Source organism: Equus asinus, chromosome 24, assembly GCF_041296235.1.
Source record: "Equus asinus isolate D_3611 breed Donkey chromosome 24, EquAss-T2T_v2, whole genome shotgun sequence".
Taxonomy (NCBI): domain Eukaryota; kingdom Metazoa; phylum Chordata; class Mammalia; order Perissodactyla; family Equidae; genus Equus; species Equus asinus.
The window spans coordinates 52,877,287-52,891,037 of record NC_091813.1 but is presented as its reverse complement, the minus strand read 5'-3'; the positions used below and the strand labels follow the sequence as shown (position 1 = coordinate 52,891,037).

The window sequence follows — 13,751 nt, the reverse complement described above, 5'->3', positions numbered from 1 at the left end:
TTTATTGTCAGTGGATTAAACAGTCAGTAGAACCTACCAGGAAAGGTTTCCTCAAGCCCTGTTGTTTGCATGCATTAGAGTACAGGAGTCATATTGTGGTGATAGACACAGATTACTATCACCGGTAAACTGTGTTCTCTGTTCACTCTTATTAGTGCTGGTCCTAACACTAGCTAAGAGGAAGTGTAAATTGCTGTATGCTGTAAGACACACTGAATATATAAGATAAATGACCATTTAAAGATTAAAACATGACTCCCTTGAGAATGATTTATGCAGTTGTCTGATTATTGCAGGCACTCTTAAGAGGAGATGCTAATTCACTTGCTTTATAAAAATGGCAGTATAAGCTTGGTAAAATGAAGTGCGCTTTGCATTCTGACCATAGGTGTGTCGTAATAAGGTGCGTCTTACCTAAAACTCACTTCTGGTAAATATGAGGCATCAAGAACAGAGAAGATCTACCTAGATACCACCAGTTTGGCTTATTTTCTTTGACATCTTTTGTTTAACTGTCATATACAACAGTATTTAAGAGGAGAAAAACCCTCCCTAATATTTCGCTGGAAACTACAAGAATTGGCTCCAGGCCTCTCATATTGCCTCTCCTAGCTCTTTAGTTACTGCTCCTTGAGAATATTGAAGAGCCTTTGAGCGCTCTCTCCAGTAGTTTCCTCACCACTGACACTACTTTACAGGAAAGACCAAAGGGGTTCCAAGATGTGCCCTGGCATGTTTCTGAATTAACCAGCAGGCTATAGGGGGAGAAAATTGTAAAAGCATCGTTCTGGTTTCAGAGGCAGTCTGTAGGGTCTGTTGTTGAACAACTTTTTGGTGACTCAAACAGCTAACCATATTGCAACAGATAGGTCACCATGACTGTCTTCATGTATTGAGTGCCCAGGGGGGCCCACATGATGCTTAGAGGGCTACATGGAGAGTGGTCCCAAAAGGCTTCTCTCTGTTCAGATTACTGAGGAGAAGGACAGCTGAAAGAGGTTGTTTGGCTCTAAGATGAGCAAAGCCTAAATTAGTGCCTGGGACAAAGATACATGAACCTAGTTAGCTATTGTTAATGGGCTGAATTGTAGCCGCCCCCCATGCATATGTGGGAGCACTAACCCTCAGTACCTCAGAATGTGACTGTATTGGGTGACAGGGCCATTAAAGAAGTGGTTAAATTGAAATGAGCCCCTTAGGGTGGGCCCTAACATAATCTAGCTGGTATCCTAACATGAGGAGGAAATTTGGACATACGAAGAGACACCAAGGGCACACATGCACAGAGGAAAGACCATGTGAGGACACAGCAAGAAGGCAGCCATTTGCAAGCCAAGGAGCGAAACCTCAAAAGAAACCCACCCTGCTGACACCTTGATCTTGTACTTCTAGCCCCCACAAACCGAGAGAAAAGATGTTTCTGTTGTTTAAGCCCCCTAGTCTGGTGTTTTGTTACGGCAGCCCTAGCAAACTAATACAGCTGTAATTGTTTTCCCTCAGAATTAAGCTTATTTGGTAATCTAAGTTTATTTAATCCATTATCGGTCATTTATTGAGTGCTTTCTGTGGTGTGAAATGAGGTGGTTATGGAGCTCTGCCAGTGTCCTGTAGCTGTTCTTCAGAGGAAGTACCCACTGTTGGGCGCACATCTTAGTCTCTGAAGAGACGAGACGCAGCTTGCTTCTGTGATCCAAAGCTCCTCTACAGAGGACTTCTAAGAATCTTGCAGTTGAAGTTAATTTGAGGTCACACACAAAACATGATGAAAGAGTGAATTAAAGTGTACTAGAGTTAAATTGGACTAAATTAAAATACACTGAATTAAAATGTGTTAGAACTAAGAATTAAATCGAGTCCCAGGCCCTGCCTGCTGCAGAAGTTTTCATAGGAATGGCAGTGTCAACCTCTTGCCTCTGTTCAATCCTGGATTCCACCTGCTGTAGGTACATTATCACTGTGTTGAATTCTTTTTGAAGAATCATTTGCATTATTTTCATCATCTTTAAAAAAATTCTCACTTAAGGCTTGTTGTAATATGATCTTTTGTTAAAGGGCTCCCTATTATTAGTTATAGGATGTCGAAATTTAATGATAGTTTTGAGTAAGATTTTCTGTATCAATATAGAATGTAGAGATATGCTGGAGTTTACAGACATTTCTAAAAGGAATAATCCTATAGTAATGATTTTAGTAATAACTCATTATATGTAGAGAAAAAGCATTTATTATGTGAAATTATTGTGCTAGGCTCTGTGGAATATTCCAAGACAAACATACATAGATATTATCCTCAGCAACCTTATGGTCTAGTAGGAAAGAAAACTCTGTAATCAAGTTAGTATGATACAGAATAGAAAGTGTTAGATGCAGCTTTAACTAGTTATGATTAAAGTTGTGTGGGAGGCAAAATATGGTACCACAATAAAGACTCTGTGTGTGTGTGTGTGTGTATATTTATATATGCATATATATATGGTGTGTGTGTGTGTGTGTGTGTGTATATATATATATACATCCTATGATGTTTTCTTTACTATTGGTAAAGAACTTTTACATAACCTATTTTTGAGTTTTGCAACATGGTGAGAGGTGAGAGGTTTTATCTTCCCCTTATGACAAATGAGGACCCTGGTGCTCAGAAACCCACTCCTTTATTTGCTGACTTAGTGCTTCTCTACTTTCTCTTCACTATGTCAGATAATAGTTATAGTGGACTTGGTGTGTAGAAAAGCAATAGGTATCATTTCTTGGAAGAACCCGTAGGCTGACAGACACTGCAGTAATGCCTTGATAATGAGCTCTTGAGGAACAAAGCCCCATGGATGAGGTTGGCCCAGGTTTATACTGGGAGTTAGAGGAGGCCCCAGCCAAGGCAAAGCCCCATCGAGGCACTACAGATGTCAAGTTTCTTGTTGCAGAAGAGATGACTGGGAGGTGGGGGAGGAAGGCACTACACATCATGGCATGCATCCTTCTACTTTTTATAAGGTTACCATATTTGTTACATGAAATGTGTCTTCCTCCTCCATTCTATGCTCTACCTCATTAATAACAGTTTCACTGTTTTGTTTGTTGCTGCCCACCATTAGGTTACACGTTTGTTGAAGATACAAGCTGTGTCTGATCTCTTATCCGTGGCTGGACTATCCTGTGAAACACCCTCTGGAGAGCTATCACTGATATCAGTCAGCTTTCTGAAGCACCATAATTACATTTGTTGTTGACAATTTGTTGACATTAATGTCATTATGTTGTTTCTCACCAGAAGAATATGAATGGAAATGCTTAATAATTATTTTCTGTTTCTTGTATCTAGTTTTGTACCATGTGTTCTTAGTCCTATTGTAAATGAAGCTCCTTCTAAACTCCTTTCCTCTTGAACTCGGTCTCCACTTGTAGTCCATCTCCCTTCGTGGTTTTTTGGGGGGTTTTGTTGTTGTTGTTCTTCTCCCCAAAGCCCGCCAGTACATAGTTGTATATTCCAGTTGTAGGTCCTTCTAGTTCTGCTGTGTGGGACGCCGCCTCAGCATGGCTTGATGAGCGGTGCTAGGTCCGCACCCAGGATCTAAACCCTGGGCTGCCAAAGCAGAGTGCACAAACTTAACCACTGGGCTGTGGGGCCGGCCCCTCCTTCATGTTTTCATTCCGTCTTTTTCTCTCTGACCCTCCACTGCTCCCATTCATTAGAGGCTCTCTCCTTTTCCTGATACCAGGAGAAACGTGGTGATAGGTAGAGAGAGAACTCAAATCTTTAAAACATCTCTAGCCTAGACCACTGCTTGCACAAAACCACTGCTAAGCGTAGCAACCTTTTTTAGTTGGTTACTATAGAGATAAAGACATTAGATGGAGTCACGCTTGACAGAAGCTAGGCAAGTAAGCTTCATGAGATTGGACGCCTTATATGCAGGGTCATTTAGAAAAGGTCAAAAACTAGAAAGGAGTGGAAGGGGAAAAGTTTCACAAATGCACTAATAGGTAATTCATTGTTAGATTTTAGGTTGGTACAATTTGTGCCTGCTAAGGCCTTGAATCCAGCATACAAAGAATCCATCTCCGAGTACCCCCGATATGATTACACAGTGATTTTTTTTTAATAACAGCTATGCTGCTGTGAACATTTGTGTACAACTTTTTGTGGGGGACATATATTTTCATTTCTCTGGGTATATGCTTAAGAGTGGAGTTGCTGGGTCGTATGGTAACTCCTTATGAAGAACTACCAGGGTTTGGTTTATTAATATATTGAAGATTTTTGTATCTGTAGTCATAAGACATACTAGTCTTTAGTATTCTTGTGATGTCTTTGTCTGATTTTTAGAATGTGGGTAATACTCTTGTCATAGAATGAGTTAGAAAGTGTTCCCTCCTCTTCTACCTCTAACGAAGAGTTTTGAAGAATTGGTATTTAATTCTTTAATGTTTGGTAGAATTCACCAGTGAAGCTATGTGTGTGTGTGTTTTTCTTTGTGGCTAGTTTTTAAATTACTAATTCAATCGCTTTACTTCTTATAGGTCTGTTCAGGTTTTCTTCTTCTTGATTCAGTTTTGATATTGTCTTTAGAAATTTATCAGTTTCATCTAAGTTATGTGATTAGTTGACATACAGTTATTCTTTGTGTTCTCTTATAATCCTGTTAATTTCTGTAAAGTCAATAATAATGCCTCATCTTTGATTCCTGATTCTAGTAATTTGATTCTTCTCTCTCTTTGGCTTGGTCAGTCTAGCTAAAAGTTTGTCCATGTTTGATTTCATTTGTTTTCTCTATTGTTTTTATATTCTCTATTTCAATAATTTCTGCTCTAATGTTTATTTCCTTCCTTCCTTCTGCTTGAGCTGAGTTTAATTTGCTCTCCCTTTTTTCCCAGTGTTTTAAGGTGGAAGCATAGATTACTGATTTGAGATATTTCTTCTTTTTTGATGTAGGCATTTATTGCTATGTTCCTCTCTAAGCACTGCTTTAGCTGCCTCCTGTAAGTTGTGGTATGTTGTATGTGCCTCTTCTTTCATCTCAGTGTTTTCGAATTTCTCTTTTGTCCAGCAACCTGTTCATGGCATGAATGTTTTTTACACTCTCTCTTCAAATAGACATTCCACTTTTGCTCAACTAGTTACTTTGATGAAAAGTTCACTACTTTGTAAGGTAGCCCATTGCTTTTTAAGCACCTCAAGGTATTCATCAGTTCCTTGTAAAATTTTACATGTTGGTCTCAGTTATTTCTTTTGGAGCTGCCCCAAATTGGTCTGATTCCTCTTCCATAGGATAGTTCCCTAAATACATAAAAATTACTTTCTCTTCTCCAAATCTTTCCTTCAGGCTAATCATACCCCATTCTATAAACTCTCCTTTAAATGGCATTATGTCCATGTTCTTCATTACCTGTTTACTCTTTTTTTAAATTAGTATTTCTTTTAAAATTTGATATCTTGTAGTAGACATTAATACTGTAGATCAGGAGTCAGCAGCCTTTTTCTGTAAAGGGCCAGATATAAATATTTCAGTCACTGAGGGCCATTCAGTGTCTGTCACAACTACTTAACTCTACCATTGTAGTGTGAAAACAGCCGTAGACAATATGTAAATGATGAGCATGACTGTGTTCCAAAAAAACTATTTTTATAAAACAGGTGGCCAGGCCAGATTTTGCCCACAGATTACAGTTTGCTGACTCCTGCTCTGTAAGTTATCTAACCAGTGCAGAACCTAGAATGATTATATCTTCACTTGTGAATGCTATTCTTGCATTAACGTATTTTTTTAAAGATTTTTTTATTTTTTGTTTTTCTTCCCAAAGCCCCCTTGTACAGAGTTGTGTATTTTTAGGTGTAGGTCCTTCTAGTTGTGGCACGCCAGACGCCGCCCCAGCATGGCCTGATGAGTGGTGCCATGTCCGCACCCAGGATCCAAACTGGCAAAAACCTGGGCCACCGAAGCAGAGCACATGAACTTGACCACTCGGCCCCTGGGCCGGCCCTGCATTAACGTATTTTTAAGATTGCATTTAAATATTCTGGGGCAAGTTGGATATGATTCTTATCTTTGCTCCCCTATAGGTAGGGTATTTTATTCCTCTGGCTTCTTTCAAGATTTTTTCTTTATCTTTGATTTTCTGAAGTTTAAATATGATATGTCTAGGTGTAGTTTTTTTAGCATTTTTCCTGCTCTGTGTTCTCTGAGTTTTCTGGATCTGTGGTTTGTTGTCTCACATTAATTTAGGAAATTGCCCAGTCATTATTGTTTCAAATATTGCTCTGTTCCTTCTCTCTTTCTTCTTCTGGTATTCTCATTACATACATTACATGTAGTTACACCTTTTCTGGTTCTTCCATAGTTCTTGGATACATATTCTATTCTGTTATTTTCCATCCTGTTTTTCCTTTGCTTTTCAGTTTTGGAAGTTTCTATTGACTGTTCTTGCTCTCAGACATTCTTTCCTCAGCCATGTCCAGTCTACTAATAAGCCCATAAAAGGCATTCATTTCTTTCTCAGTGTTTTTGGTCTCTAGAATTTCTTTTTAATTCTTCCTTAAACTTTCCATCTCTCTTCTTACATTGTCAGAGAAAAATTGTTTATATTCAATGTGAGAACCTAGTAGAGCTCCTGGAAGTAAAACTCACAAAAGTGTGGGGACCCTCCTGTGGCTGGGTTCCTGTGGAGTTTTTAATTTTCAGAGTTTCAGAGTCTCCAGCAGTTTGTCAATTACAGTTCAGGTTTTCCTATCCCAGTACTGGTTCCCATGAAGGTTTCTGCTCTGGTAAGTTGTGCTTCTCTGCCTTTTCTGTCTTTTGAATGTTGAGGGCAGTGGTTTGTTCTGTGACCTCATTTCTCTGATAGATCTTAGAAGTATTGTTGATTTTTCAGTTTGTTCAGGTTTTTACTTGTTGTTAGGATAGAGCAGCAACTTCCAAGCTCCTTAAATGCTGGACCAGAAACCAGAAGAACTTACATAGCTTTTTCTCCTATGTTTTTTCTTCTATAGGTTTTACATTTTTCATTTAGGTCTTTAATTCATTATGAGTCAATTTTTGTATCAGATGCGAGATATGAATCAAGATTGATTTTTTTTCTGGATATAAGGATATCCAGTTATTCCAGCACCATTTATGGAATAGATTATCCTTTCTCCATTGAATTGCTTTTGCATTTTTATCAAAATTTACTTGACCATATATGTGTGAGCCTGTTTTTGGACTCTGTTGTATTCCATTGTTCTGTCTATGTCCTTTCTCCCATACCACACTGAATTGATTACTGTGGCATTGTTGTAAATCTGGAAATCGGGTCATGTGAGACCTCCTACTTTGTTTTTTGGTTTGACTCTTCTATTTTCTTTGCTTCTGCACATAGATTATTATTATTTTTTTGTGAGGAAGATTGTCCCTAAGCTAAAATCTGTCCCAATTTTCCTCTATTTTGTATGTGGAATGCTGCCACAGCGTGGCTTGATAAGCAGTGTGTAGGTCTGTGCCCAGGGTCTGAACCCACGAACCCAAGGCTGCCAAAGTGGAACTTGCAAACTTAAGCACTGTGCCACTGGGCCGGCCCTCTTCTGCATATAAATGTTAGAATCACCCTGTCAATTTCTATAAAAAGACAAATCCTGCTAGGATTCTGTTTGGAATTGCGTTGGATCTGTAGAACAGTTTTGGGAGAATTATAGAGTAGTTTGGGGAAACATCTTAAAAATATTGAGTTTTTCAGTTCATTCCATGAACATAGAATATCTCTCAATTTGATTAGGTCATCTTTGATTTCCTTCATCAATGTTTTGTAGTTTTTGCATACAGATCTTTCACATCTTTAATCTTTATATGCAAGTATTTCATATTTTGGGGTGCTATTATAAATGTATTGTTTTTAAATTGCAATTTGTAGTTGTTTTTTCTAATATATAGAAATATGATTGATTTTTGCATATTGACTTGTATCCTGCAGTATTGCTACACTCGCTAATTAGTTGTGTCTGGTAACTTTTTTTGTAAATTATTTGGAATTTCCTACATAATCATATTGTCTGAAAATATAAAGAATTTTGGTTTTTCCTTTTCAATCTGTATGTTGTTCTTTTTTTTTTGCCTTATTCCACTAGCTAGAATCTCCAGGATGATTTTGAATAAGAGTAATGAGAGCAGCTCTCCTTGCCTTATTCCGATCTTGGGGGTGAGGGTGGCAATGGGGGTAAACATTCAGTCTTTTGTCATTAAGTATATTTGCTGTAGGATTTTTATAAATATCCTTTATCAGATTGAAGAAGTTCCTTCTATTACTAGTTTTCTGAGAGTTGTTTTTATCATGAATGATTGTTGAGTTTTGTCAAATGTTTTTTCTGTATCTATTGAGTTGGTCATTTGCTTTTTCTTCCTTCGTTTGTTGATATAGTGAATTGTGTTGATTAAGTTTTGAATGTTCAATTAGCCTTGTATTTCAAATTAAACCCCACTTAGTTATGTTGTTATCATTTTATGTATTGTTTGATTTGCTTTTATTTTTTGCAACTGTGTTTATGATCTGTAGTTTTCTTTTAATATATCTTTATCTGCTTTTTAGTATCATAATGCTGGCTTCATTAAATGAGTTGGGAAGTGTTCCTTGTTTTCCTATATTTTTGAAAATTTTGTGTAGAATTGTATTATTTGTTCAATAAATGTTTGGTAGAATTCACCATGAAGTCATCCCAACCTGTAAATTTCTGTATTGAAAGGTTTTTAACTATAGAGTCAATTTTCAAAGTAGATATAGGATTGTGCAGGTTATCTATGCCTATTTAGATAAACTTTGGCAGTTTACATATTTCAAAGAATTTGACCATTTTGTCTAAGTTATCAAACTTAGGACATAGAGTTGTTCATTGTATTTCTGTATTATTAGTTCAATGTCTATAGGGTCTGTAGTGATGTCCCCTTTTTCATTTCTGATATTTGTAACTTGTGTCTCCTCTTTTTTTTCCCCTTGATCAGTCTAGCCAGAGGTTTATCAATTTTTATCAACAATATAAATAATCATTATGTGTCATATACCTTTTAAAGAGCTTTATTTATATTCTATTTGAATATCCAAGAATCTATGAAATATTTTCCATTGTTATCCCCTTTTATAGGTGATTAAACTGAGACCTGGGTATATTAGGAAACTTGCCTACAATATGGCTGCCAGAATGACAGATCCAGGATTCAAATCCAAGTCTAGGTGACTCTAGAGCCTTTGCTTTTGACCACACTGCGCTATTGACTGGTATAAAGGATGAATCAAAACCAGATAAGAAATATGAAGGAAATCCTCTCCCTCACATTGTGATGGGGAGCAAAATTTTCATTTTCATCACTGGATTATAGTATCACTTTTCTCTGTCTTTGGCCCCTTCTCTGTAAATAGCATATAGTACAGAAGCACTTCTCATAAGATCTCTGAAGATCTGTTTGCTTCTTCTAAAAGTGTAGACCACTCAGTGAAGGTAACCTACCAAGGAGAGACAGAAAATTTGGGAAATTCTGATTGCCACAAAATACTCTGTAACACATACTCGATTTTTGGAACAGAGGATCTCCTGACCTTCCAGTGACTGGATACCTGAAGTAGTTGTCCTGATGCTATCCGTTCTTTGTAGACTAGAAATAAAACCCTTACTCTATGTCCTTCCCTTTAAAATAGAGGTGTTTATTTCCCTTCATAGGTATAAGACATGCTTTTGAAAATAAACGCTGACGTAACTCACTTGTTTCCTTAGGTCTGACGGTGACTGCTGTAAAAGACTCTGGAGAGTGGAATTTGGAGGCTGGGGCATTAGTCCTCGCAGATGCAGGCCTTTGCTGTATTGATGAGTTTAATAGCCTCAAAGAGCATGACAGAACCAGTATCCATGAAGCAATGGAGCAACAAACCATAAGTGTTGCTAAGGCTGGGTAAGAGTTTCTCTTCTTTAAAATATATGGGACTCGGGGCTGGCCCCGTGGCTGAATGGTTAAGTTCACGCGCTCTGCTGCAGGCAGCCCAGTGTTTCTCGTTGGTTCGAATCCTGGGCGCAGACATGGCACTGCTCATCAGACCACGCTGAGGCAGCATCCCAAATGCCACAACTAGAAGGACCCACAACGAAGAATATACAACTATGTACTGGAGGGCTTTGGGGAGAAAAAGGAAAAAAAAATCTTTAAAAAAATAAATTAATTAAAAAATTAAAAAAATAAAAAATAAAATATGTGGGACTAGTAAGATTAGTATATGATTATGGAAAAATGTAAACCTTATTGAACTGCTAAGTATGTTTGGTCCTCTTAGGTATTAAATTTTCACCCTTCAAGACATACATTAGTTTTCCCATGGAGGTATGTGAGAAAATAGAAATGAGTGGTTAGGAAAATTAATGTATAGAAGTCAGTTGACTTAATTCATGGAAGGGACTTATGAAGGGCTTTCAATACAGGGTTCAGCTCATTGTCTCGATCAGTAATTGTGTGTCTACTCTAGGCATAATACTATCTTAGGAATTTTTAAAGATTCAAAACGGAAAAACATAATTTCTGCTTTTGTTGGCATTCTCCTTATATATCATAATGGAAGGGTGATCACAGCATGTGAAAACTTAAAAAACATATAATAGCATAAGATGAAGTACTTTTGTGACTCAAAGAGGCTCAGGGATTGAGGTATATGAGTCCCTGTACGCATGATCAATAAAGAGGAAAAATAGGCAGGTTCAGATAGAAATCATTCACCCCAGGCCCTGAGATGGATATGGGAAATTATCTGGCTGCAAAGGCTGACCGCCAGGCCAGCCAGGTCATCCAAACAACGGACAGAGCCGAACTGTCTCAGCCCTGATTCTGTACAGGTGCAAGGCCAGCTGATCAGGTAGGTAGGGCTGCTAGCAGAGTCTTCAAACAGTAGCGGGTACTTAGGAGCCAGGCAGACACTGGGTGCATATAGATTACATGAGATCTATTGATATACACTCACCAAAAAGGAAGGCAGAGGGAGGTAAGAGCAAGATATAGCCCAGAGGAAAAACATACTAAGAAAATGCTAGGCAGAACCATTGTGCAATCTATTCGTTTCATTCAGTGTGTATTCATTCGATATGTGTTCATTCCGAGCTGCTATATGGCAGGCACTGTGCTAGACACTGAGAAGTACAGAGATGAATACAACACCATCCTTAGGTGTTCACTGTTTTGTTGAGAAAGATAGACAAAAGAGCAACAAAGTGGTAAGTCCATAATAAAAGTGTTAATGCGGAAACATACTTTAAAATAACTATTGCTTCTAAACTCTTTATCAGGGAAAATTAGAGATATAGTTTGCTAAGTGGCTTCAAGGCTGCTTTCTCTTCTCATTATGTCTCCATTTAGTTAGCACCTTTGCTGGTTGGTAGAATCTGTGGTTTCTTTTGATAAGCCTTTTCCAGGGGAAATCTGGGACATTTTGAAAGATTCCTAAATAATTAACCCTTACATCAGGGAGAATTGGGACAAATGCTGTGAATCTCTTTAAGAAAGGGAGAAAGTCAGCTGCACTATATCATACATGGCTACTAATAAATCTTTGGAAGTGAAAATATTTTATTAACCACCCCTACTGCCTTACCCTCTGCTAAGTGTGAATCAGTGTGAACCTTTTGTGCTATCCACAAGTAGCCGTAAGTTCCAAAAGAAATGTTCTTGTGGCACCCGCAGGTTAGACAGTCTTGTCAGAACTATAACTACTTTACAATGCTTTTTTCCAATCTGTCACAGATCAATATTTTTATAAAATATAATAAGAATTATTTAAAAAATGAAATTAAAAAGCAAAGACATACAAAACATAAGCCTATGTTTGTCTTCTACTTGGGAGGTAGAAAGCTGTAAGAGCATGTCACTCCCATCCTAACAAGAAAAATCCAGATTGCTCACAAAAATCATAACTTTCCTTAAACTTATCAGAGAGCTAAGTTTACAGGGAAATCAAGGGAACTTAATTCCAAAGTGTGACAAGCCCTTGCAAGGAGAGATGAGGCACACAAACTGTTCACCTTTGACAGAGATAGGAGGAAGACATGGCTGCCATAGAAGCAAATCAGAAGAAAGAACGAAATTTTTTTAAATTCCCTGAAGTCCAAGTGTGGGCTCACATATCAATTTAGAATAACTGGGAGCTCCACACAAGGGGAGTTCTCACTTGCAAACCCTTCTCCACGGACCTCCACAAGGTTGTCACAAGAGAAGTTGGGCAGGGCAAAAGACTGGAGAGACCCTCCCCTGCCCGCATCTCTCACGTAGGCCTGAGAAGTGATTGCTGCTGGGGAGCAGGTGAGAAACACTGCTGCCTCCCCAGACACAGTTCTCCTCTGAAGCAGAAGCCTTAAATCCCTGGGGACAGGGCAATAGTGCTCTCATCCCCAGGGTCTCTGGGGGATGGGTAGAGGCAAACACGCCCTTCTGCCTCAGGAGAAGGTCGAGGAATCTTCCTTCCCTCTGCAGGAGCCAGGCAGAGTGCTGCATCCGGAGAAGGAGAAGGGTATTAGCAAAAGCCCTCTTCCCCCCAAGGGAGGGTGAGAAATGCCCTTAGGTCCAGGACCCTGAGCCATCACAAAGCAGAGGTCTGTACCACTGGAAAGGGACAGAAAAACCCCTCCCACGTGAGAACCACCACAGATACCTGGCAGGGTCTAGCTGACACAAGTGGGAGGGATAGAAAGGCTTACGACTCTCCAGCCCGTCCCTCCAAGAGTGGGCACACAGACCCTGCCTAAGACCAGGAGACCAAGAACCAACCTGGCCCCCAAATAAGCCACTGAATAGCAGCAGCCAACAGCACTGCCACTGGGAGAGGCGCAGGAGTGTGAAAGAGAGCCCCTCTGTGGTGCAGGTGTGAGTGACTGCTGAAGCAGAACAGAAATGCTGAGAATCATCTTCCAGCCCCGCGCTACAACCCCACACTAGGCACAAGGGGCAGCTCGACACTGAAAGAATTTGAAGTGGGCACTGAGGCTAAAGGTGACCCACTGCTAATACCTGGATCGCCTGTGATGGCCTTACACTCTACACGAAGGGGTGTAATATTTGAAGGTTGACTATGATAAGTTAATAAACTCTGAAACAACTACTAGAAAATAAAAGTGGCCCGATTAAAAAGCCAGTTATAGAGATAAAATGGAATCATTAAAAAAAATCTAAAAGAAGGCAGGAAAAGGAGAAAAGGGAGCAAAGAATAGACAGGACAAATAGAATGCAATTGGCAAGATGAGAGATTTAAATTCAAGCATATCAATAATTATATTAATAATAAACCGTGTAAACAATTAAAAGAGATTGTAAGACTAGATACAAAAGCAAGACCCAGCTAAATGCTGCCCTCAAGAAACTGACTAAATTAAACACACAGGTAAGTTAAAAATAAAAGGAAGGGAAAATATTCCTTGGAGACGCCAAAACCTGAGCAAGATATCACAGGAAAGTAAAACTACAGACTGACATCCCCCATGAACAGAGACACGAAAATTCTTAACAATAATTTAGTGAATTAAATCCAGCAGTATATTAAAAGGATATACATTATAACCAAGTGGGGGCTCATCCCAGGAATACAAAGTTGGTGTAACATTTGAAATCAATCATTGTAATTCACAATGTTAACAGAATAAAAAGAAAAAACATATCCCAATAGATGCGGGAAAATTATCAGACAAAGATAAACACCCGTTAATGGTAAAAATTCTCGGCAAACCAGAAGAGAAGTCCTTCCGCCTGTTTAAATGGCATCTGTGAAAAACG

General features: G+C 38.7%; 1 protein-coding gene across 3 annotated transcripts in view; it reads left to right on the top strand.

The window, feature by feature from the left end:
* The window catches only part of MCM9 (minichromosome maintenance 9 homologous recombination repair factor), an 85,328-nt gene that overhangs the window by 46,374 nt on the left and 25,203 nt on the right, over positions 1-13,751 (top strand). For all 3 annotated transcript variants that reach the window (XR_011497900.1, XM_044757108.2, XM_070496796.1), the window contains one exon: positions 9,728-9,902. Coding sequence is in view for 2 of the 3 variants with exons in the window: in XM_044757108.2 (XP_044613043.1) it covers positions 9,728-9,902 (175 nt within the window). In the remaining variant the exon portion in view is untranslated. The remainder of the gene's footprint in view (positions 1-9,727; positions 9,903-13,751) is intronic.